Source organism: Guyanagaster necrorhizus (genome assembly GCF_019112545.1).
Source record: "Guyanagaster necrorhizus MCA 3950 unplaced genomic scaffold BT62scaffold_18, whole genome shotgun sequence".
In the NCBI taxonomy this organism is placed as follows: domain Eukaryota; kingdom Fungi; phylum Basidiomycota; class Agaricomycetes; order Agaricales; family Physalacriaceae; genus Guyanagaster; species Guyanagaster necrorhizus.
The window spans coordinates 289,712-313,280 of NW_025064897.1; the positions used below are offsets into that span (position 1 = coordinate 289,712).

General features: G+C 47.5%; 12 protein-coding genes across 12 annotated transcripts; 8 read left to right on the plus strand and 4 right to left on the minus strand.

Moving 5' to 3' along the window:
- Window positions 1–216: 216 nt before the first annotated feature.
- Window positions 217–1,149, minus strand: BT62DRAFT_237992 (uncharacterized protein). The gene is made up of 4 exons (XM_043180176.1): window positions 998–1,149; window positions 824–945; window positions 570–777; window positions 217–516 (listed from the first exon to the last, which is right to left on the minus strand). The coding sequence occupies exons 1-4, from the start codon at window positions 998–1,000 to the stop codon at window positions 343–345; spliced, it is 507 nt and encodes a 168-aa protein (XP_043037854.1). The 5' UTR covers window positions 1,001–1,149; the 3' UTR covers window positions 217–342.
- BT62DRAFT_237991 (uncharacterized protein) lies at window positions 1,150–2,412 on the minus strand. Its single transcript, XM_043180175.1, has 6 exons — window positions 2,224–2,412; window positions 1,937–2,163; window positions 1,727–1,880; window positions 1,570–1,674; window positions 1,215–1,519; window positions 1,150–1,162 (listed from the first exon to the last, which is right to left on the minus strand). Exons 1-5 carry the CDS (start codon window positions 2,299–2,301, stop codon window positions 1,352–1,354), a joined length of 732 nt encoding a protein of 243 aa, XP_043037855.1. The 5' UTR covers window positions 2,302–2,412; the 3' UTR covers window positions 1,150–1,162; window positions 1,215–1,351.
- BT62DRAFT_237985 (uncharacterized protein) lies at window positions 2,413–2,836 on the plus strand. Its single transcript, XM_043180174.1, has one exon. It carries the CDS (start codon window positions 2,525–2,527, stop codon window positions 2,798–2,800), a length of 276 nt encoding a protein of 91 aa, XP_043037856.1. The 5' UTR covers window positions 2,413–2,524; the 3' UTR covers window positions 2,801–2,836.
- A 1,091-nt stretch (window positions 2,837–3,927) lies between these two features.
- On the minus strand, window positions 3,928–5,034 carry BT62DRAFT_238010 (alpha/beta-hydrolase). Its single transcript, XM_043180177.1, has 6 exons — window positions 4,760–5,034; window positions 4,614–4,707; window positions 4,464–4,562; window positions 4,369–4,407; window positions 4,146–4,319; window positions 3,928–4,096 (listed from the first exon to the last, which is right to left on the minus strand). The coding sequence occupies exons 1-5, from the start codon at window positions 4,939–4,941 to the stop codon at window positions 4,212–4,214; spliced, it is 522 nt and encodes a 173-aa protein (XP_043037857.1). The 5' UTR covers window positions 4,942–5,034; the 3' UTR covers window positions 3,928–4,096; window positions 4,146–4,211.
- A 275-nt stretch (window positions 5,035–5,309) lies between these two features.
- Window positions 5,310–8,552, minus strand: BT62DRAFT_952119 (Rgp1-domain-containing protein). The gene is made up of 6 exons (XM_043188219.1): window positions 8,375–8,552; window positions 7,819–8,318; window positions 6,891–7,769; window positions 6,674–6,841; window positions 6,295–6,618; window positions 5,310–6,237 (listed from the first exon to the last, which is right to left on the minus strand). Exons 2-6 carry the CDS (start codon window positions 8,297–8,299, stop codon window positions 5,441–5,443), a joined length of 2,649 nt encoding a protein of 882 aa, XP_043037858.1. The 5' UTR covers window positions 8,300–8,318; window positions 8,375–8,552; the 3' UTR covers window positions 5,310–5,440.
- A 150-nt stretch (window positions 8,553–8,702) lies between these two features.
- Window positions 8,703–11,796, plus strand: BT62DRAFT_900377 (glutamine-dependent NAD synthetase with GAT domain-containing protein; the record flags this gene model as incomplete). Its single annotated transcript, XM_043183418.1, has 19 exons — window positions 8,703–8,728; window positions 8,830–8,860; window positions 8,917–9,002; window positions 9,049–9,080; window positions 9,127–9,211; window positions 9,262–9,457; window positions 9,504–9,592; window positions 9,644–9,761; window positions 9,810–10,162; window positions 10,210–10,361; window positions 10,408–10,585; window positions 10,637–10,772; window positions 10,824–10,930; window positions 10,988–11,025; window positions 11,077–11,170; window positions 11,220–11,286; window positions 11,338–11,550; window positions 11,600–11,624; window positions 11,675–11,796. The coding sequence occupies 19 exons, from the start codon at window positions 8,703–8,705 to the stop codon at window positions 11,794–11,796; spliced, it is 2,148 nt and encodes a 715-aa protein (XP_043037859.1).
- Window positions 11,797–12,597: 801 nt separating this feature from the next.
- Window positions 12,598–13,341, plus strand: BT62DRAFT_921184 (uncharacterized protein; the record flags this gene model as incomplete). Its single annotated transcript, XM_043184277.1, has 8 exons — window positions 12,598–12,649; window positions 12,714–12,757; window positions 12,809–12,857; window positions 12,907–12,985; window positions 13,028–13,059; window positions 13,108–13,120; window positions 13,190–13,282; window positions 13,305–13,341. The coding sequence occupies 8 exons, from the start codon at window positions 12,598–12,600 to the stop codon at window positions 13,339–13,341; spliced, it is 399 nt and encodes a 132-aa protein (XP_043037860.1).
- A 1,028-nt stretch (window positions 13,342–14,369) lies between these two features.
- On the plus strand, window positions 14,370–17,426 carry BT62DRAFT_1029301 (uncharacterized protein; the record flags this gene model as incomplete). The annotated part of the gene is made up of 19 exons (XM_043178315.1): window positions 14,370–14,809; window positions 14,867–14,921; window positions 14,978–15,026; window positions 15,081–15,130; window positions 15,188–15,237; window positions 15,287–15,322; window positions 15,382–15,485; window positions 15,546–15,573; window positions 15,643–15,742; window positions 15,791–15,837; window positions 15,894–15,919; window positions 15,987–16,049; window positions 16,108–16,131; window positions 16,196–16,269; window positions 16,322–16,396; window positions 16,443–16,579; window positions 16,638–16,686; window positions 16,736–17,113; window positions 17,163–17,426. The coding sequence occupies exons 1-19, from the start codon at window positions 14,583–14,585 to the stop codon at window positions 17,424–17,426; spliced, it is 1,836 nt and encodes a 611-aa protein (XP_043037861.1). The 5' UTR covers window positions 14,370–14,582.
- A 995-nt stretch (window positions 17,427–18,421) lies between these two features.
- BT62DRAFT_934025 (uncharacterized protein) lies at window positions 18,422–19,451 on the plus strand. Its single transcript, XM_043186662.1, has 2 exons — window positions 18,422–19,361; window positions 19,422–19,451. Exon 1 carries the CDS (start codon window positions 18,777–18,779, stop codon window positions 19,116–19,118), a length of 342 nt encoding a protein of 113 aa, XP_043037862.1. The 5' UTR covers window positions 18,422–18,776; the 3' UTR covers window positions 19,119–19,361; window positions 19,422–19,451.
- BT62DRAFT_1008009 (uncharacterized protein) lies at window positions 19,272–19,731 on the plus strand (the record flags this gene model as incomplete). Its single annotated transcript, XM_043177405.1, has 2 exons — window positions 19,272–19,551; window positions 19,601–19,731. 2 exons carry the CDS (start codon window positions 19,272–19,274, stop codon window positions 19,729–19,731), a joined length of 411 nt encoding a protein of 136 aa, XP_043037863.1.
- A 555-nt stretch (window positions 19,732–20,286) lies between these two features.
- On the plus strand, window positions 20,287–21,087 carry BT62DRAFT_900293 (uncharacterized protein; the record flags this gene model as incomplete). The annotated part of the gene is made up of 1 exon (XM_043183412.1): window positions 20,287–21,087. One exon carries the CDS (start codon window positions 20,287–20,289, stop codon window positions 21,085–21,087), a length of 801 nt encoding a protein of 266 aa, XP_043037864.1.
- Window positions 21,088–21,791: 704 nt separating this feature from the next.
- On the plus strand, window positions 21,792–23,494 carry BT62DRAFT_900343 (phosphoglycerate mutase-like protein; the record flags this gene model as incomplete). The annotated part of the gene is made up of 6 exons (XM_043183415.1): window positions 21,792–21,982; window positions 22,031–22,270; window positions 22,324–22,694; window positions 22,742–22,793; window positions 22,841–22,979; window positions 23,033–23,494. 6 exons carry the CDS (start codon window positions 21,792–21,794, stop codon window positions 23,492–23,494), a joined length of 1,455 nt encoding a protein of 484 aa, XP_043037865.1.
- Window positions 23,495–23,569: the final 75 nt, after the last annotated feature.

Genomic DNA, 23,569 nt, shown 5'->3' on the forward strand with positions numbered 1-23,569 from the left:
CTTGTCCAATATCACGAGTCATATTTTGTGCCAATCTCTTGCCATATCTGGAGCGTGTGACGATGTTGTATGTCGTTCCAGCGATGAAGTTTGCTGGACCAGTTCGTGAGTGACAGACTACGTCCATTGCACGATTGACATCGACATTGTGGCCTCCAACGGCCTGTGAGAGTTTACGTCAGACCTAACAGATTTATATAAACATGGTGGTGCTTACAATCCTGTGTAGATTCAGTTCAACCTGCAAGAACCACTCCAAACCCTGCGGACAAGTGAGATAGTCCAGTAAATATCCAGAAAAGCCAAGTCTGGCCAGCTATAGAACACCGACGTCAGATATTTTTATGACGGAAAGTTAGCACATGCCTCGTCGCGTTCCATAGGTGGCGGAACGAAAAGCCGATCCATGCGGGCTCTGTACCACGTAGTTACCCAAACCTTTCGACCAAGAACCTGGTTGTCGTTAATGTTATGGTTCAGGGTATCGTAGTCCTCTTGACATTGAGCGACGAAGGTCTGCGTCGCAGGCATCAATGATGAGCCGCAAACAGCATAAGCAATATACCCACTTTCATATTGTTGCCACTGAAAGCCATCTCAACTGCGCTTGCAAAAGTGCGATCTGGAACATTCACTGAAAGATAAGGAGGCTCAAAAACCTCCATCCTGAACTTGTCCTTGTTATTACGATACCATGTAACCGCATCCGCCGTATCCCGGTCCCAGTGGTACAGCATCTGAAACTTGCGGACCTCGACATCGTCGAGTTTTCCAAGTCTGATAAACATGAGTGGCGGTCCAAAGTACTAGTGTATAGACCCACTCATCTTTCGACTGCTGGAGTTGGCTCTTGAAGCGATACTCTTGATCAAGATTAGTTTTCATCTCTGCTTCAAGCTCTCGCTTGCGTCCGATGACGCCTTGCCTCTCTTGTCGTACTTCATTCTGAGGGTACCATCAGGCCGTGTTTAAAAGACAATCCAAAGGTGAAGCATACCATCTCACGAACTAGATCCTCTTGCTTTTCAAGTTTGACCTCCTTCGCCAGCTCCTCGTGAATGCTTTCAATGGCAGCTCGGACCGTTTTGATCTTTCCTGAACGATTCTTCTCCTCTAAGTTAAGTGTATCAAGTTTCAGGATGAGCTCGTCAGCGGCGTTTTCCTAGTAGCATCTTCAGCGCAGATTCGCATGCCAAATAATAAATCACACATACCAATCTCTCGTTCTCATTCCATTTCTCATTGATCTTTTTGAATTTGCTCTGTGTAGATCTCTTCGAATCTTCTCGATCCTTCTCGAGTTTTTTGTGTTGCAGGGCAAGTCGCCTGAGGAAGGATTGAACAGCAGTGGTCAAATCATATAAACTGCGTACTTCAGCAGGTCATGAGCGGGTGCATTCTTGTTCCTCAATGCTACGACCCTGTTGTGGCACCGACGTTGCTCTGCTTTAACGGCTTGGTATTTCTCTCGTGCCTCCCGGTACCTTTGGACGGGAACGAGTACTTCCAATAGGGCAATCTTCATCATGTGAGTCTATTATAAGCGGTCTTGCTGGGATCGAGACACACCTCTTGCTCGATCTTTTGGCGCTCTAAGCACCGCTGAACATCCCGTTCGATGGTCTCATTACGCTCCCGCATCTGCTTCAATTGATCCATTTCGCTTTTGATAAGCTGTTGTGAAAGAGCATCAGGACGTGAATAAATGATACATAATGGCACCCACGTCATTAATTTTCTTCATATCAGCACCAGCCTCAATCAGAGTCTTGTGCCACGAAGTTAGATTCTCGTCGCCGGCCGCACGCTGTGTCTCCTTCAGAAGATCTTGAGGACTCATCGCAGCAAACTCTGACACTTTGTCTTGAGGCAGGAATGTACTGATGGTCGAATATTGATAGTAGTCCTTTAAGAAATAATATTATAGTCAACATACCACAGGTTGCCGATTTGGACGTTCAGAGCAGCCATCTGTGACGATATCTCTCTTCCAATAGCCGAAACACCATTCAAAGTGAAAGTAGAAGTTTTCGACGTAGAGGTCAGGTTGCGACGAATAACCAAGTTCGGTTTGCCCTTGGGGCCTTTCAGTTCTATCTCGATGTGTCCTGATGTCTTGCCTTGCTTCACAAACGAGTTTATCTCGTTGGCACGGCCTAGAATCTACCAGAAACGAAATTGCATCAGGCTCAACTTTACAGATATATAGATAAAGAGACAAACCTGCGGCGACCACCCAAGACCAAGACAGATAGCGCATGCGATACTGCTCTTTCCAGTACCATTAGGGCCAATGATCATGTTGAGATAAGGACCAGGCCGGAATTCAACCCAGTCATAAGTCACGAAATTCTGCAGCTGTATGCGAACGATAGAACCAGGAATGAACCTTTGCAAAGTATGAGCAGCGAATTCGGGGGCAAGGCGCCTTGCAACTCACCCGTCCGTGTCTCTAGGTAGCGTTACGACGTGTTTTCGTTCCGAAGCGTCATCGTCATCATCGACAGGTTGCGAGTCACCATTGATGTTCAAACGCGTCCGCTTACGGCCCTTGGGAGAGCCACTCTCATCCTCCTCATCAAAAGCATCTCCGTCTCCCTCAGCATCTCCCTCCCCATTGTCGTCACGTCCTTGGGGATCCTCTTTCTCGTCGCGAACACGTCTTTTCCCTTTGCTCTGCTTCGCGTCTTCGGCCTTTACCTTGGATACCTTCTCAGCCTTCACCGCTTTCTCAGTCTTGGCTTTCATCGCTGTCCTAGCATCTTTCACACAAACGTTGTTGAATGACGCGCTCGGTTGACGCGCCATATTCTGACCACGGAGACGAGGGTTGAAAATAAAGGGGAAGCGCGCAGGCTCATGTAAGAAAACGTTAGCGCACGTGCTTCGGCGTTATTGAAAAATACCGATGTGGCGTCACCGCCATCGAGCGCAAGTCAGTATTTAGAGTGCATTGTGGACCACAAAAAAGAAACACAAGTGTGAAGAATATAGATTAATGTTTAATTCTACCGCTTGCAATATCCTGGAGAAATTTGACTTCCTCTGTACGATACGTATCGGAAACCACTTGAGTTTGGTGATTAACGAATACAATATTCTGCGGATTCTTAGCGCCATATGATGGCCAGAAAATAGATGCTAGAGAATATTTCAGCATCAAAGTGGTGCCTCGATCTTGTAACGTATCTAACCATTATCGTTCGGATCAAAATCATGAACAAAATTTATCCAGTATGTCTGGCTAAAGGAATTATCAATGATCAGCACTCCAGCACTGAAACGGAGAAAAAAGCTGTGAACACAATCTTGTAAGTTTCCAAGTCTCCCGGTCGGTTACCAAGTGGCGTCCGTTGTGTCCGCTCCAAGACGCCGAATATCTGAACAGTATGTCAAATGGAGAGCTGCAAGACTGTGGTTGAAATCTCACATATGGCAGTTCCTGAAAGTGACCTACACCAGCTCCATAGTCCCATTTTGAGGAACCTGGTGGAACCTGTAACTCCAAGTGGGCGATCTCAAAGAATTTCGGGAAAGTAGGTGTCGTGTCCCGGCAACAATACTATCAGTCCATATGGCGTAGGACCTTTTATCCATGATTCCACAAGGTAGCACACCTTCCCCAGTATTGTAAGGACATCCTTCAGATGGGACATTAGGATAAAGTAATAGTATTTTGTCGATGGTTGCATTGCTGGGATTCAAGTCGGAGAAGCCGCCTATAAATTGATCAGTCCTGTTTACGTTTTTGGACGTTGTCCTTACGAGCAATGCCCTGCCTCAGTGTATCTTCGTCGTTCACACCTAGAGGAGGATTGAAGCCAACTAGCATGGATACCATTAGATGGAACACCACATTGAAGGTGTCAGTATTTGCACGTTGCTTCGTCTTTATTATTGTCAGCTATCACAGGAACGCTGAAGAAGTTGCCATCCTGCAATGCCTTGTACGGAAACTCCTGAATGAAATCATTGTCTGGTACCTCGAGTGGCCAGTAGGTCACGTTCAAGGTGGCTGCATACAGATCAGCAAACGGCATGGAGCGAAGGCATGAAATTCTGTCGGATGAGTTATTACAGCCGGCAGTTTCCAGCACTAAAAATCTTCAGCCAAAACACAAAATCCAATCTTGCACATAACTTACGAGAATTTCAAAGAGCAGCCTGGGAAAAAACTAACCCATTCCTTATGGAGAAGACGCCTGAATCTACTATGGCTGCCCGAAATAAACCTTCATTTTGACCGCCATAAGCGGCCATATGGATAGTGACGCTGATTTCACCAACAGAATAATAACTTTCTTAGGTGATCCACCAAACTACAAACCTTTAGTCAGTTCCAGCCGCAAGAGGAGATCTGTAGCGTACAGCGGATATATTATCCTGAAGCCACTGCAAAACCAGTCTCTATCACAGCGAAATATCAAAAGGTGTCCAGGAAAGAAACTATGACGGGCATTTACTTGATCTCGGATACCTAGGTTGAGTATACTGGCATCTGCAGATTCCTCTCCTAGCGAGAACCCCAAAACAGATAGACGGTAATTGACAGAAACAAAGATCTATGACGTATAATACGTCAGAACAGGCGCAGATTGGGAATAAATACACACAATAGGCTTTCCGAGCTCAACAGAACGCTGTACAATATAGCTCCCGTTGAAACGGGGGTCCGTTGCAGATCCTACATACCAGTTCCCGCCGTATCTGCCAAATCCTGATCTGACTAATTCATCATTCTTGAAACCAGGCTACTTACATCCACAGGAGGAAAGGCAGTTCATCCTCGTCTAACACACCTTCCGGTCGGATGATGTTGATGCTCAGGCAATCTTCTTCGACACCAAATAATTGCGCATTAGTCCCTCCTGGGCACGTCTTCCCCCACGAAGTAGCGTTTAAAGGGGCGTCCCAGGACGTATTCAGAGGTTTAGAGACCATGAGACGCTAGTAATTGCCTAGTCAGTGCAACATGACAAACGAGATATGAACCCGTGCACACATTTTCATCAGCGATGGACTGGCCATAAGGTATGTTAAGGAATGCTTCTTGATCCATACTCGGGATGGAGAGCTAAAAGGTCTCACCCGCCATTTCTTCAGTTAGAAAAGGAACGGGATGATATAGATGACCAGGACATCTGGTAAGTCCAGAATTCGAAGCTCTTGAATTCTTCAGATTTGTTCAGGCATCCACAGAGGGAATATACATGCTATATTTTCTCAAAAAAGCACAACTTCGCGATAGCTGCAATGAATAGGTGCGAAACGACTGATATTCTATTTTTATGTAACCAGAATTCACCGACAGAATCACCGGATGATTTGAAAGGCGTCTTGAATGCAATAACAAATCTGGTGCATTATAACTTAATGTAGATAAATACAGTGACAATATCCTCAAGGCTCCAGGTAAGAAAGGAGAAATCCGCGAAAAGGTTTATACTGTAAACACGACGTCCAAGGCTTTGAAAGCAGTATTTCCTGGCCAGACCTTGACAGGCACATCACACTCAACAGTCTCTACCTTGACGTCCTTCCAGCCTTCACGACCGCCTCCAAAATCGACTCCAATCCCCACTCCGCCACCAGGTTCAGCTTTTATCCCATCGATCACTTCGACATCTTCCTCATCCCCATCGTGATACTCACTGTCCCCTGTGCCTAGGATAGATGCAGCCAGATATGCCGCCCATCCTTGTGGCTGTGGAGGAAGCGCAGGCACGATGGACTTCTCCATTGGCGCGATGCTTTTTGTAGCCCACCACGAGGCACCCCATTCACCATCAGGCCCATCCCGAACAAGACTCTTCATCCTTACACCCTCGGAACCCGCGTGCGATGACTCTGCAGCAATAGAAACCAGTAAGCATAAACGAACTTTCCACTCTAACCCGCCCGGCTTGGCGGAGAAATCATCGCCAATGGATATTTGGAAAGCCGGACTGCCATCAGATGGTATGTCAAGAGAAAATGTGGTGCGTAATGTGGAGAGAGTAAAGGAGGAGTGGTGTTCAGCGTGAACTCGCCGCGAGTGTCTGGAGTTGGATGGACCAGCTACCGACGATGGAAGTTGTTCCTGTGTTTCAAGCATCGCAGACATCTGTAGGACCCTTGATCGGCTTGTCCGCTCGTTCAACTCTACAACACCCTGAATAGTTTCCCCTAACCTGTAAGCAGACTTGGTAAACGTGAGGACAGCAACCTTAACACCGTCCTTGGTGACATCGTAAGAAGCTAGTGAGAAAAAACGGCTTTTAATGGTGCCTGACGATAGTATTAGAGCGTGTCTACCTTTTTTTGGAATTCGCGTCAAGATTTCTACAGCTTCTCTGCACCCTGTTAGTCCCCCTGAGTCCTCCTCTGAATGTGAATAGTGCCGACGCCATCCTCTCCCTTCGCCAACTGTTTCAGGAGGCACCTGGATTCTGGCGTCGTTGGTGTTTGGGTCAGGTATAGATAGCAGGAGATGTCGCGCATAGCTTTTGACTTCCTCAAGGGATCCTGTACTCGTCTTTTCCTTTTTCTGCAGCAGCGTATCTTCTGTGACAGATCCACTGATATCCACCCGAGTTTTAACTGGCCACAATAGATCGTATGGACGCGGGGCACGACCAACTTAGGTCCTCATGAGTTTCGTTTCAGACATAATATTATCAACTGAGCTGCTTACCTTGAACGTTGTTGTACATCCTGATCGGCACCTTCATTACTCGACTGATACTATTTGAACTCGTGTTTCCTGCGCGGCATGTACCTACCGCTAGCTCATATGAGAACTTGAATGATCGGCCACGGAATGTCGGCGGTAGGTTGGAAGGCAGTGAAACAGTATATGTATCTGTGTTCCAGTTAGAAACAGTAACAGAACCGAATAAGGGGAGGCATACATGTTCTTGACTCGCCAGGCAACAAAGAGAGGTCCACAGCTAACATCACAGGCTGAATTTCAATGATGGGGAGGGGCACATCAGGATCGACGTCTTCGATCGGGCTGAATCCCATCCAGGAAGAAGGGGGAAATGATGACGAGGATGTAGGTGTCCGTGCACTATGCAGACTTCCTGATGACAGGCCTGGGGTCGAGGGGAAGTAAGGGGTCGACAAAGAAGGAGAAAGAAGAGACAGTATTCCCGAAGATATAGATGATGAGCGACTATGCGTGCGCCGGTTACGGGGTCGTAGGTTTTGCGAAGAAGTAATGTCCATACTTCCTCCACCAACGACAGGGCGTTTGAGAAGGGATGATCGTAAGGAGTTGAGGGTATGCGTTTGCTCCAACGAGATAGGTGTCGTTGTGATCATTAGTGAACCCGTCAGTTGGACATATGAGTAAAGTATTAATTCGGTGTTTGTCTGTGGAAACGTGGATGAAAATGCGGTTCGGGGCGGGATACGAAGCCTAGTATCTGGTGGAGGCTGACCCAGTCCTATTTGTGCTGGACATCGCGAAGAACGGTAGGACGATGGATACGCGTGAACGGCGTTTGATGGGAAATGTGAAGACGCCGTTTCTATTCGTGGGGACGAAACGGACGGTGTAGGATGCGTCATGCTTGTTGATTCTATGATTGGATCAAGGATCAGGGAAAATGTCGAAGTGGAAGATGTCGGCGTATACGGAGAAGATACGCTCGTCGGGGACGTCATTTCACGGAGAGACAGTTGTCCGTCAAGCAATGAATCTTTTCGTGCATGAGGGTGGTTTGCGGCAAGTGGAAGCGTATCTGACCGCGAAAGAGGCGAGGAAACGTTGGGCGACGTAGGGTCTGGGAAGTGTAAGTGACAACAAACCAAGAGACTGAGACCGCGACATACTTATATAAGGCCCATCATCGAACCCACGCTGGAGAAACGATACAGACCTTGGAATGTCGGCAAGTTCATCTTCGAGTTCGTGGGGAGCAATGGCAACAGACAATGACTTTGCTAGCAACCTTTTTCGCCGTTGCTCAATCAAGTCCGGAAGTGTATCAGAACCCCGGGGCTCAATTTTCTGGCCGATGAGACCTTTTCTTGAGGGAAGAACGTCTCCCCTACGTGGCCGTTTGGGAACGAATGAATTTGGTGTACGGGTACCAGGCGATGTCGGCGGTCGGGAAATGGGTGCAGAGCTTATGGAGTGGGCTCCTCTCTTGTGAGTATGGGAAGCTGATCTAGGCTGTACAGGTGCTTCAGGAGAGTGCGTATTGGTGAAGGTGATTGTCACCGCGAACGGTTCTCCGGCAAAGTACGAAGACTGAGAGGGCGTAACCGTAATTCGCAAAGCCGCATCAGGCTCGTTGGATGATGTTGTCATATCTGAGAATTTTAAGATACTGGTAAGATTGCAATGTTAGATATTTGATTGAAAAAGTGTATTCTTGGCACGCACGAAGATGTTTCCTGTCCAGTATAAATTCCGAAAGTGCCACGTACACCAGCAAGTACGTTTCAGCCCAACATGCCCATGACAGTAAAGTAAGTATGCCTTGTACGTGCACTGTTTAATGGTGGTGCCCGGAAAGAAGAGGATGCTACCAGGCGTTCCAGGAGCAAGGGTAATAATCCAGAAGGCAAGCTGTACAATTAGTTGACCAAACCTGTCTGCTCCAAATAAAACCGGGCCGGTATTGGCCGGTTCAGTGACTCCTGAGTTCTGGTCTCTCTGGTCTTCTTAAGTAACAACTTGTCATCCCTGTTCATCTTCTCGTTGTGTCCATATGGGTCACCTCATCACACTCGCAACGTAAGTAGTCTTTTCAAGCTTTCTTCCTGCTCTCATCCTCTCGCAGATGGTTAGTCAAATTGCCGTGATCTTTAGCTCTGTCTGATAATCATTTCCTCCAGTTCACTCAACCAATGGGCTCTTGATTTTCAAGTAACGTCTGCGATAGTTGACCATGTCTCTTACCATCATCTAATTGGATGTACCAGGGAAACTTTGAGAGAATTCTATCCAGCATCGCTATCGCCAAGAGTCGAGGCGCAACATTGAGAGTGGGGCCAGAACTTGAGATTCCGTGAGAATATAGTCAACTGTGACGATGAAGCATTGACTGTTTTCAGTGGATATGGATGTCTGGATCATTTTCTCGAAGGTATTTTTCCATCATCTATGATTTGACACTGGCTTATCTTCCGCAGGCGACACGGTACTTCATTCCTGGGAAGTCTTGGCAAAGATTTTGGCATCTGAAGAGGCCACAGGAATTGTGTGCGACTTGGGAATGTAAGCCATGTCATAATAGACTCCCTCGTTTATACTTCAACCAAGCTCAGGCCCGTCGTGCACAAGAACGTTATCTATAACTGTAGGGTGATTATCCACGACAGGAAGATCCTTTTGATCAGGCCGAAAATGTGGATGGCTAACAATGGAAACTATCGTGAACTTAGATATTTCACGCCATGGATGAAACATAGGCAATGCGAAAACCATTTTTTGCCGAGGATCATCCAGGCCGTCACTTCACAGGTATTTCCATTCTTTTTGACTTGTTCCGTGACTGATGGCAAATGAGATTACCGTACCTTTTGGAGATGCCGTTGTGAGTACTGCGGATACTTGCTTTGGGGTGGAGTTGTGCGAAGAGTTGTTTACCCCTGCTAGGTCCGTTCGTTTCCACCCTTCTGTGTGCCTCTCTGAGGTCTGTAATGTCAGTCCGCATATTCTCATGGGTTTAGATGGTGTCGAAATTTTCACCAATGCGAGCGGTAGTCATCACGAACTCCGGAAACTCTACACTCGCGTCGAGTTAATAAAGGAGGCCACATTAAAGGTTCTTTTCAGTTGCGCAGAGCTGTAATATTCACTAACGGCTGTTCAGTTGGGAGGCATTTATCTGTATGCGAACCAACAAGGATGCGATGGTGATAGACTGTATTACGACGGATGTGCAATGATCGCTGTCAACGGCAGGATTGTGGCTCAGGGATCTCAGTTTTCTTTGAATGACGTCGAGGTCATAACTGCAACAATTGATATCGAGGATGTCCGCAGCCACCGTGCAATCAGCAGCCGAGCCATGCAAGCAGCTTCCGCGGAAAGATATCATCGTATCGAAGTTCCGTTTTCGTTGTCAGCGGGCAAGTTTGAGGAAGTGAGGGACGAAGACATGGTGGGATTTTTATCCTCCCGACCTTATGAAGTAAGGTATCATAGTCCCGAAGAAGAGATAGCGTGAGTACCGTTTCGATGAATACATCCTGCGGCTCAAGTTTTCAAAGTTTGGGTCCAGCGTGTTGGCTTTGGGACTACCTTCGCCGATCGCGTACGCAAGGATATTTCGTCCCATTGAGCGGTGGTATCGACAGTTGTGCGACTGCAGTCATCGTGTTTTCCATGTGTAGACTCGTTGCAGAAGCCGCGCGCAGAGCAGGTCAGTGATATCGTGTTGTCACACTCTTTACTAAATGTTGGCGTAGATAAGCAGGTGATCGCAGATGCCCGGCGCATTGTCGGAGAACCCGCCGACTCTGGGTACATTCCTTCTGATCCACGCGAATTTTGCAGTAGAATTTTCCATACTTGTTACATGGGTACGGAGAACTCCAGTGCAGAGACTCGTAAACGAGCAAAGGATTTGTCTGAGGCTATCGGAAGGTGCTAGTTTTATCGACCCCTTATGTTCGTCGAGATCTTACCCTTTTCCAGCTATCATATAGACTTAAATATGGATTCTCTTGTCACAGCTGTTCGAAATCTGTTCGGTTTCGTTACTGGTGTAAAGCCTCAGTTCCAAGCTCACGGGGGTAGCAACGCAGAGAATTTAGCCTTGCAAAACATTCAAGTGAGGAGTGCCCCTACGGTGTCGCGTCATTATCTAATTGCTGTTTACTAGGCCAGATTGCGAATGGTGGTTGCCTATCTTTTTGCTCAACTCCTTCCATGGGTTAGGGGACGTGTAGGCGGATTATTGGTCCTTGGAAGCGCTAATGTAGATGAAAGGTACTGTGGTGTAACCATTCCTTGTGGTACCTCTAATGGTTGACCCTGTTTGCATAGTCTACGTGGCTACCTTACAAAATACGACTGCTCTTCGGGTGTGTAGCTTCCTGGCAGTGATTCTCCCAAGGCCTCTTAAACTGTTCTAGCTGATATCAATCCCATCGGGGGCATTAGTAAGACCGACCTAAAGAAATTCATAGCTTACGCCCGAGACTCCTTTGATATGCCCATCTTGGCGAAGTAAGATACACCCTTCTTAGACCTCGGTTCTGTGCTTATCGTCGACCAGGTTCTTGGATGCAGTTCCGACGGCTGAGCTAGAACCAATTACTGAGAACTATGTACAGGCTGACGAGGTAGGTTCATTCTCGTAGTTGGCTTACTTGAAGCTCAAGCATCTCTATCAGGCCGACATGGGTATGACCTACGACGAGTTATCTGTCTTTGGTAGACTACGCAAGGTGGAGAAATGCGGACCCTATAGCATGTTCACCAAGCTTGTGCATGAATGGGGGACGTTCTTGTCTCCGGTACAAATTGCAGAAAAGGTCAAACTATTCTTCTTCGAACACGCCCGCAATCGTCACAAGATGACTACATTGACGCCGTCCTATCATGCAGTACGTTTACTCCCTCACAGGTCATGTGTAAAACTCATGGTTCCGTTAGGAATCATATAGTCCCGACGATAACAGTGGGCCTATTTCCGGTTTCGAAATAGTCGTGATTGATTTTTTTCATCAGGGTTCGACCTGCGCCCATTCCTGTATCCCTCTCGATTCCCTTGGCAGTTCAAGAAGATAGACGACGTCGCTGCTGTTTTGCCAGATAGATCTCATTCCGCGGATAAAGCGAAGACGGACTGAAATGCTGGCATATAAATATAATGCAAATACTTGAAGTGTAACTGTATCATCGACGTGCGTCCGTGCCCCCAATGTTCGAAGGTTGGAAGTACGTGGTGATAAGTAGTGGTCAATCTTTCATATTTCAGATAGGGTCGTCACTTTGCTTCGATTAAAGTCGTCCTTGTTTTCCCAAGGTAGCGTTGAGAGACAGTAAGACAGGTAACTCAGGCACAGACAGACGTGGAAACGATCAAGTCTCAAAACTCTCGTTCCGTTTCTGCTTAGGAGCCACGACGACTAATCAAAGCATCTTCCTTCTTTGTTTCAACACAGACGAGACCAGTGGATGTCCTTCGAGGTACGGGGAGTTTCGCAAGATACATTTCTGAGAGCACCAAGGGTCAGACATTGATTCGTGTCAGAGCCAGAGCACTGCCAATTACCTACCTTTTTCTAGATATTCGTCAAGTTCATCATGGCAGGTAGGTAGGGTAGCTAATAAACGTTACTATTCACGTGCAATACGTGTATGATGATGCGTACGTAAGAATAGTTTTTCCTTCAAGATGTCTTGGTCGATTACAGCATCCTCGGCCATATAAAGCGCGCCAGCAATGTTCGACTCATTGGAATATGACTTTCACTATGTTGTTAAGATCCTTTGCTATCTGTGCCCGATTTCCGTCTCTTGGAGCTGTGGCGACGACGACGGGTATGTCCATAGGCGCACTAACAGATTGAATCCGTCGTCTCCATTAACTCTGCCATCTCGTCCCCTGGAATGAGGAGATATCAACATAATCCATACGACGGACACCCATGGATGGCTGCTTGGTCACCAAAAGGAGTCCTTCCCGAAGGTCAATTATAGGTGAGCAGCAGCGTAGGCTATAGCACACATTCAGGTTGGGATCTCAGATATCTATGCGATCCAGGTGACTTTTCGTCGTTTGTGGCACATATGAAGGAGATAGCAATCGTGAGTCTGTCATGGTCCGCCTTTTCTCGTTAATGGTGTGTGTTTGCCTAGGACAAAGGTGTCGACATTTTGCTCGTAGACTCCAGAGACATACACGATGGTGAGGACGGAGAGAATTTTTCTGACGTATTTCAACATGCATCTTTTAGGTACCGGTCTATCTGACGGTTATTTGCCCGGCGGTGTCGATGGCCGTGAGGTCAACTTGACCAGCTCTTCGAGCTCAAAGTGCTAACACAGCTTACTTCACACAAACCACTCAATTTTTAGCCCAACTCCTTACGATGTTATGGCCATCGAAAGTGGGTGCTTTTCTTGCTATGTTTTCGGCAATCTGACCTCCATTTTAGCCATGAACTCTATGTTTATGCTACATTCAGTCTGCCCAATTGAGTCTAATTGTCCGCAGCAACTAACTTCCTGAATATTCAGGTATCAGAATTTAGCACCGAAGCTTAACGGGCGATACCTTTCATCGAATGTCGATATCACTGTTGCCGATCAGAATCGATCTGCCTGTAGATAGTACGTACCACTTTTTTTCTAGCAATGGTGATGGGGGTAGTGATACCCCCAACCCTTAGATCGGTTCGCCAAGTTCAAGATGCGAAAGTTAGTCTTCACTAGGAAGGCCACGACAGAAGATTTTATTAACGTACCATAATGCTGGAGGTCGATCAGTCACTGCTCTGGGAGTCATATTCGACTTCACCGGGAACGACTATAACACTACTGTTCAGAAGGTTGAGGATATGGTGAATGAGCCCCGGTAATTCTTCCCATAATTACATCGAAGACGATGTACTTAAAAATATCAAAGTTTTTAGGAGGCATTCAAAAAGAACCTGACCTCTTGTTGGTGTTGAGATTCAGTTTTCACGGCTTTAATATCATATTCTATTTATATATATTTTACTGCTTACCTTATACTTTGACATTTTTTTTGTACCTTATTGACTTGACTCGGAACCACCACTGTCCTTACTTTATACGACGAAGTATACCCTTCCTTCGAGTCCAATACGCCTTCCTCCGAATCGCCAGCACCTAAATTCCAACAGTTGGCTGGTAGGTCCAGTCCCGTATTCGTAAGAAAGAGTTGTCCGGATCATTATGATAGACACATGCCTGTTGCTCGTGACAAATGTTGATATTATTGGATGTCTCTTTCTGTCAGTGTCTCCGGTACTGATCCACATCTGGCTCATAGGGCCTTTCGTTTTCGATGCTGTACGCGCTGTTCATCCAATGACAACCATTATTACTCTCGGCGGTTAGTGATGTCTGTTGTTCGATTATCCGACCTAAAATCTAACATGTACAATTCCAGGTCACACTCATATCCGAGATTGCCTCAGGGTTTTACGTGGTCATAAACTCCGGTTCACAAGCCCCCAGGAACACCGAGTTCAACTGATGGAGACATTGAATATACTCGTAAGATAGATATGGCACTGTTTCACTTTGTTACGGTCTGGAATCATGTACCGTTACACTTCTAGAAAGCACGTCAGCCAGCAAGACTCTTCTTTTGCCCTGTCCTGATTAGACATAGGAACACAATCATTGAATCACCGGCCATTCGACTTGAATTTCCCACTGAAGCCCGATAATTGCAATTTCCTCAAGGACTCTATGGACTACTGACGAAGCGGTAGAGGAAGTGGCACATCGCAAGTCAGTGTCCCGATCAAACAACTTCAACTTGTGCTCAGGGTCAGGGCCCTGAGCGGAATGACGCGAATACCCACACCCATGTGCACGTAAGGATCATGCCCATAAAGCGCTTGAACAGTGCTCCGTGTCAATACAGTCGACTTTCGTCATGCTGATACAACTCTCGGCTGTCTTTGCTGTCATTTCCACCGCTTGGGCCTGTGCTGACGGCGATGGGCACGTCCATGAACATCCTAGGAGAGCAAATCCTTCGTCTCCACTAACCCCACCGACTCGACCATTGGAATGGGGCGATATCAATATCATTCACACCACGGACAGTCATGGATGGCTTCTCGGTCACCAAAAGGCTTCGTTCCCAGAGCCTAACTACAGGTGAGTAGCTAGTATATCTAGGAATTCTGTATGGTATCTTATATGGGGCCGTGCCAGTGGTGACCTAGGTGACTTTGCGTCGTTCGTGTCACATATGAAGAAGATAGCAGTCGTGAATAGGTGCCATCTATGACTCTTCCAACTGATCATGATTCTCGTTTATGCTAGGAGAAAGATGTGGACCTTCTGCTCGTGGACTCCGGGGACCTACACGATGGTGAGTACGAAACGAGTCACATCAGAATTATTTCGACCAACCTCAAATGAACAGGCACCGGTTTATCGGATGGTTACCCTCCCGGCGGTGTCGATGGTCATGAAGTCAGTTCGACTGTTGTCATTCTCTTGTGTAACTAGTGACACTTTTCATTTCCTCAGACTACTAAGTTTCTCGCCGAACTTCCTTACGATGTCATGGCCATTGGAAAGTACGCGACTCGTGAATCATTACATCATGGACTTTCTGATCGAACGTAGCCACGAATTATACGTTTATGCTGACACTCTTGACATGTCAGTCTGCCTAGTTGAATACCGCCTTTAGTAACCGCTCACTTCTCGTATTCACACAGGCATCTAAATCTGGCACCGAAGCTGAACGGTCGATATCTTTCGTCCAATGTCAACATTACTTTGGCCGATCAGAACAACAACACTGTCGATGTACCTGTGGGTAGTACGTACAATGCTATTATTATGATAAGGTATAAAATGAATTAACATCTGTCTCCCTCAGGCCGATTTGCCAAGTTCAAGACGCAGAAGTAAGTCCCACTGAAGAGATTAGGTCTTTAAACGGAAGCGACTGTTAATGTTTCGTAACGTCATATTAGGGGTCGAACGGTTACTGCGCTTGGAGTTATCTATGACTTCACCGGAAATGATCAAAACACCACTGTCCAGAAGGTCGAAGATATGGTCAAAGAGTCATGGGTGCGTCTTCGTCACACCGAAAAGAATATACTGATGCACTTTTCATAGTTCTTGGAAGCTATCAAGGATGAACCTGACTTTTTTCTGCTAGCCGGGTCAGTCGCACCACCTCACTTTGCGAAAGGTACTGATCATTGCATCAATGACATAGACACATGCCCGTTTCTCGTGACAATTGTTGGTGCTTCTCGATGTGTCACCTCGTGCAAGAAAACTCTGTACTGATTCTAGGAACGGCCTCCAGGGCCTTTGGTTTTCAATGCCGTACGCGCCGTTCATGCAACAACGCCTATTCTCATTCTCGGCGGTCAGTAATCTCCCTCACCCTATACTCAATACTTCCAAGATTATTTATATGGTGGCAGGTCACACTCACATCCGGGACTGCCGTGAGTGATCAACGTTCTTCCGATCGTGTTACGCATGAGGTTAATGCATTGAGTACATTACTAGTTCAACTTGACGGCCGATCTATGTCACTGGAAAGCGGGCGTTATATGGAGACTGTTGGTTGGATGAGTACGTCAGTCGCGCCGTTTCGGCCTGTCATAATTCATGTGTTTCCATTCAGGTGTTAAGCTTGACGGCACGAATGGGTCCAACAATCTTACTTTTAGCCGACGCTACTTAGATACTAATCGTGTCACTTATGAGGTACAATTTTTATTCTCACTCATGTCCCTCCTGACTTGGCTTTCAGTATCACACCCAAGAAAACCAGGCTTCTTTCGATACAAAGAAAGGACAAGCAATCACTGCGGGACTGCTTCAGCTCGCTGTTGACTTTGACTTAAACTTTACATTCGGAATAGCCCCACATGACTTTACACTCACCCGGTACGTGTTTCGTGTCATCAATATTCCAATGAAAGTCCTCATACTTTGACTATCATAGGGCGCCATATCCCTCCAACGACTCACAATTATCCCTCTTTGCTGAATTGGTATGAACTATTTCGTCTCCAACATCCAGCATCACAGAAAGACTTTTAGGCTACACCGTATGCGTTATCTGTCAACAACAGTCGTGCCAACAACCCCAACTATATGCTCGTCAACTCCGGTTCGCAGCGCTTCGATATTTATGCCGGAACGTTCACCAAGAATGATCAGCTTACTGCATCTCCGTTCACGGACATATTCTTCTACATACCTGAGGTTCCGCTTTCTGTGGCCCTGGATACTCTGCAGATAATGAATGAGAATGGTTCAGAAAATCGGAAGAGAAGCTTGGGGCGGGAGGAAGAGCTATACAGACGAGGAGATGTCCGAGCCAGGTATATGGACTGGCTAAGCGAAATGGGGCAACGATCCATCGATCTAGGAAGGCGCGATACAAATAATTTGACGTTGGGATATGTTACTACTGATGTAAGTCCTCATTATCCTCGCTTCCTCGCCATTCTCATTCCCATTCCAGTCCTGCCCGGGTGTTGGCGACGATATCATTCACACACCACTTCCCTTTTACTCTATACCTGACTTTATCGCGTCCATCCCACCGGACGTCTCGAACGACACACTTATCGACTTCGTCTTCGTCGACTTCGTAGTGGATCAGGTGGTGGAGACTTTGAATATTGTACAGTCGGACAAGGAATATGTGTCGGGTGACGTGGGGACATATAGTACGCTTGAGACAAGCGAAGTCCTAGGTATATACGCGCAGTTTGCGTGGAACTAGAGATGTCTTCGTTTAGCTGGATCGCTGTTGTCCCTCTTGGTGCCATTCTGTTCTCTAACATTTCTCGGGTATACTACTTAGTCGAATACAATGCAAACAAATGAGCTGATGGAACAACGCCGTCTAGTTATAAGTATTCAAACAATGTACTGTTAGGACGATACCGAAGTCATGACAGTTACCTCATCCAACTAAACACCTTGGTCTGCAGTTGCAACCCATCCTCTCTTCATCTTCCCAGCATCCTTGACTCATTTCTTCCATACATGAGTCAGTCCACCTCTGCTCCCTTCTACCTTTTCTTGTCTTCTTCCGTTGCCGTTCTATGAAAGCCATCAGTTGAACATAGAGACGTTGTCCAGTGTTTCAATCGAGTGACATCGATTATTTAAGTTTTTCACCCTTGGTCTAGACGCAGAAAGTTCCAAAGTGGGGGAGGAAGATGGTAATAGGAAGAGGGATGGTTTTTTGGAGGTGAGGACCAGATGGAACAATGCTGAATGGAAGAAGGAACAATTTCAACGGTTGGGAGCGTCTCCGGTACTGGTATTTCCGCCACTGCCTGACGCAGGCGGCAGTCGTCAGCTCTGTACGTATAAATAGGAAGATGTAACCTTCATCTGCACGAGGTGGAGACAAATCAGTTTTATCTTTATGGTATTCACAGCAGCCTCCATTTCTATGGTGGATTCTTCTGCTGAAGAAGGTTGGTTTGGTTTCTCCTGTGTCGTGTCTAATGGGACCACCTCATAGTCCAGCCTCACTGTCGCCCTCCAGCAAATGTTATTCATTTATGTCGATATCAGAGGCAATGCTCTCGGCGGCGCCCCAGGGCTTTATGAACCTATGCTCTTACCTTTTCATTCCTTCGTATTGTCACCGCTACCGAAGAGAGATTGCAGTAGATCAAGGGTTTCACGGTTTTCCGCAGTCAAATCAAAAGGCGTGTCAGGAAGAGATTGAGATTGAGATTGAGACGGCGCTGTCGGTGTCATCTTCTGTACAGCTGAAGAGGAAGGCTGGCCGAAACGTTCCTGGAATCCTCCCCCAAAGATGTGTCGCGACTCGCGAACGGCATTCTGCTGTTTCTCCAGATAATCCTCAGCGTCGTCTCTTTCCTCCAAAGGAACTCTGCCTCCCAAAAAGACACCCGCCAGGTGTTCTCCTTCCCACCGTCTCGTATCGATAGTTCTCCGAGCGCGAACAAGTATGCATGGGCACCCTTTCCTCTGTGGGACCCATGATTGCCAGATTCATGACTTACTTTGGATGCGATATACACTACTAGTATCCTCTTCGGCCTACCGTCCGTTAAAACGGCACGTGCCATCCGAGTCTCGCTCTTTCACCATGACTACGTTTCCTCCAGAGCTTGTAGAGATAATCGTACATCAAGTCTGGTACTCTCAAATGCCGTCCACCATCCGAAAGTCGTTCATGGCCGCTTGCCTCAGCATCAACCGAACGTGGAAAGCCGTATATGGCCCTATTGCCTCTCAAGATATGTATATCACCAACCTCACATTCCTGGACTATCTGTGCGACATCGCCCAGTCCAGGAAATCCATTATCTACCATGACTTCATCCCCCGGCTTACCCGTACCATTACTTGCTTCGTCGACCTCCGAGAAAACGAAAGGGAAGGAGCAGTGAAAGAGGTGTATGCGCTACCTAGCATCCGTGGTTTCTAAGCTCTGTTTCCGCTTGTTCCGTATATATCTTTCAAAATCGTTTGGATCGGCATTGGGTGGTATTCATCTTTACAGTTCCTCCGTGGTATTCCCATTCGTACCTGTTACGACCGATTCCTGTTTGATGTCTCCCCCAAACGCTGGAGGAGGTGAATGGACGTGTATGTTTCCATCATAGACTTGGACCCTTCGGCGGTCATACACGACTGTGACTGGTCTGACGTGTTTTGCAAATTGCTCAGAGTCGGTGTTCCCGACCTCAATTTTTGGCTTTTTCTAACACTGGAACTTGACGTGGGGCAGTATGATGGGTTGGTAATTGACGGAGCCCGACACTTCCGTCAAACTACATATATAGCTGAAAGCAAGATTGGAGGCTGGGATTCGAAGGAGATTGATCAGTGCTTGTGGATGGCTTCCAAAGGGCATCACTGTACGTGATTAGAGTCAGTTCCATCTAAATTGTCTAACATCCTCGCCAGGGTTCCGCCGTCTTACCAGTCGCTTCTGCCGCTGGGAGTATGAAAACCGTGCAGAGTTTTTTTTACCTTACCCACGTCTCTGGGCTAGGAATGGTGTAGAGTCCCTCCTCGAGAGGGAGAATTTGGGCTGAAGAAATGCTATGCTTCTAGTACGTATGGAGCTGCTATACATGTAGAGCTATTGTTCACTGGCACCCGTTGCGGTCCTTGCTATGGCCGGATCCATCTCGGTTCTTGATTGCCGAATATGCCAATGTTTTCTGTTACATGTCGGTGTTGTAAGAATATCTGTCTAATTGTAAGGCCTTGAAGCTGGAATTTGGTGCTCATTCCTGTACAAGAAGAATTTTCATCTATACGCTATTCGGATTAGTCCTCTTAGTAAATCACGATGCAGCACACGTCACGACAACAGTCCTTTTCAGCGTAGTGCTACTGGTCACATTTTAAAACCTGTCAGCTAAAATTCTCGAGCTGGGACAATGCTCATCGACATTATTCTCCCTCTCTTTCTCTTTCCTGCCCTCACGGCGCTCGAGGTGACAAACATTTTGCCCAGTTTACAATTCCTTGGCCCAGCAATCCGACCTTATTGCAAGTCGGGCTCACCTTATTTCATTCCTCACACCAACATCGCTTTCTTCGACACTCGGCTTTGCGGTATAGTCTCTGTGTTCCATGTCGTCATGAAACCAGAGCTCATGCCTTTCCTCGTCTACTTCCTCGCAACTATGGCTCCAGTTGCCGTCCTCTATCAATCCTTCGAGTCTGCGAGAAAAGGCCGTCGGTTCACCACCAGTCATTCAGCCCTCTTATTCGGCACCCTTGGTCAGTTGGTAACATTCGCAGCTGTGATGCCGTTCTACTGGATATGCGAAATCTTGTCGGGTCGCGCTGAGAGACAGAAGGGCGGGAAGGTCACTCAGGCGCATGCAGAGGCGGCGGTCTTTGGACTTTTCGTGGGATGGATCATCCCCACGGTGGTAATGGTCGCCATGCAGGATCCAGGAATTACAGGACTCTGGCAGTTCGCACCTATCATCGGCTTCATCTCAGGCAGCGTCCATCTCCTCTTCCGCCCTCCTACTGTGCACTCGCAGTCAGGCTTCCGTACCGTCCAAGCAGCCTATATCGGCGCGTTTCTCGTGGCATCATCCCTCCATCTTTCCACTGTCTCCAAGTTCAAGTCGCTGGATGACATTCTCGCCTTCTTTCTCCCAGCATCATATGCAATAGCGCCGACCGAAGCTCTTTTGTGGCATACCGCGAACCTCTTCCAATGGGATTTCGCTGTAGGAGCTGGGAGCTGTCTTCTTGGTGCTCTGTGGTTTGCTCGGAGCGTATCGCAGTTGATAGGGCTAGCAGCGTGGATTATGGTTGGCTCTGTGGCTGTTGGGCCTGGTGCAGCGTTTGCGGCCATCGCGTTATGGAGGGAGTCACGGCTGAGCGAGTCATATCATTATGAAGAGAGACGGAAAACATTGTGATATCTATAGATACGAAAGCAAAAGCTTATAGGGACACTTGTTCTCCCCGCCTGACATTCTCGTCGTTCGCTTCTGTATATCCAACGATCTCAGCCTCCAGAGCATATACATCGTTGCACCTGAGCAATTTCCTAAGCATGGGAATGGACACATTCAAAATTTTAAAAAAGGAAGCCTGCTGCAGTAGATTTCTACCAGGCAGTGGGGCGAGCATCCAGCGGAGGTAGGTGGGGATCGATGGCACAAGAGGATAGCCTTGGCAACGAGGGAAGCGATGTCGGTCAAGTAAAAATGCTCGACAGCGCTGATGACGCTCTCCACATCTCCGGGGAGCGACATGGAAAACCTGACGTCGGCAGTAAGAAGATCTTCAGACATGTATTCCACCAGCCAGGATGTTCCAAGGGCGAAGGTGTCAAGGACATTGGAAATAGCAGGTTCATGGTTGGTGGTAGTGATGGAAGAGGGCAATCAATGCTGCGCTGTGTTTGTCTTTCCAGGCCGTTCCTCCTTTTCCTTTCGGAATTCGAATAGAGCCAGAACAGTTGTTCCATCGATCCTTTGCATGTACAATGACGAACGTTTCTCGTCGAGCTAGCCCGCGGTTCCCATCCGTATCCCTTCCGTTGTCCTTCTCTATCTCTCAGGCCCGTCTTCCGGTGTATAAAAGTCGTATGGAAATTTAGTTGTCGCCCAGGCCCGTGATGCCCTCCTTCACCGCTTTCGCGCTGTCTCTCTTCTTCGTTTCGGTCGCTCACGGTATTCCGTTCAACCCCCTTCATCATTCCGGGCCGGCATCGCCGTATTTCGACGCGCCTTCGCAGTTTGGCATCTCAAAGGAAACGCCTGAAGGATGTGTTGTTGATCAGGCCGCATATATCCTTCGGCACGGCTCGTACGTCCAACTTCTTGGCTTGTTATCTCAGACTGACGTGCAGGATAGTCGGTATCCTGAGCCAGGCTCTTACACAGGCTGGCAGGACCTTTACAACAAGTTCCAGAACCATACCTACTCTGCGCGGGGACCTCTCAAATTCATCTCGTCTTGGGTTCCACCGATTGACGACGAAGACCATCAGCCTCTGTACCTGTCGAGTACCGGTGCTGGTGAAGCTTTCGCCCTTGGCGTGGATCTGCGAAAACGATATAAATTCACCCCAGGTGGGGAGAACTTCACCGCCTGGTAAGTTGCAAACCGCTGTATCTCCAATGACTTCCTAACGATATCCTACATAGGTCTGCTGGTCAACAACGATGCGTAGATACAACTACCTATTTCCTGCGAGGTTATCTCTCTCAAGGAAACTACATCAACGACACAAACTCCAACCGAGGGTACATTGTTACCCTTCCGGACTCTGTGAACGATACCTACGCTGACTCGCTGACCACGTCTGCATCGTGCCCTGCATATTCCAATGCAAGTAATGGATCTGCCATCAGTACTGCATACAGGGCTCTGTATCAGAGTACAATGGCAGAGAGGCTGAATCAGTTCCTGGAAGGAGACCTGGTTCTGGACGCAACCGATGTTGGGGTAATGGGCGACCTCTGTGGCTTTCTCTACGAGGTTAGCGGTGATCGTAGATTCTGCGACGTATTTGAGGGTACAACAATCTCCCCCATTCAACTTGCTTACTGACATGTTCTCCAGAATCGGAATGGCTGGACTACGAATACGCCCACGACTTGAATTATTATTATGGGTTTGTCGTTTATTCTGCTCACGCAGCCGAAAGCTAATGCTTTCTAGGTCCGGGCCAGGGAATGCTTTATCGGCTACTGTTGGTTACTCATGGGTGAAGGCTATTTCGGACCTCTTCGAAGTTGGCCCCAACAATACGGTAGAAGGTGGCACTGTGGTTCCGCCTCCACTCATTATGGGTTTCACGGTATGGTTAATTAACCGTATCCAGCTTCAGTCCTAACTAAACATCGTTCGTAGCATGACAACAATCTCCCTCCTATCATATCTGCCCTTGGCTTGTGGAACACGTCGAACTCTGGCATCTACCCTCTATCCAAGACTCAGCGGCGACCGGACCGGATGTTCCGCTCTTCATATCTTGTAGCGTTCCGCGGATACGTCGCTCTCGAGAGATTGGCCTGCTCGACTGGGAATAGCAGTGATACCGTGTACCATGTCGCCAACCAGACGACGGCCACAGGTCATGAAAGTGTGTACGTACGAGTAAGAGTGAACAGTGCACCTGTTCCCATTCCTGGATGTGCTTATGGTCCCGGATCGATGTGTCCTTTGGATCATTTTGTGTCCTATGTGAATGTGGATATGAAGGCCGTGGCAGGTGATTTTGGCGAAAGGTGTGGGCTGGAAGAATCCGTTGATACTTTGCAGTTTTTGACCCAGGATAGTGATAGCTATGGTCATCAGATCGTGTCGATATAGCAGTATATGTATACAAAATGTTACTGTAGTTCCGCAAGGAGAATGTGTCATGACCGTTGTTGTACGAAATGCACA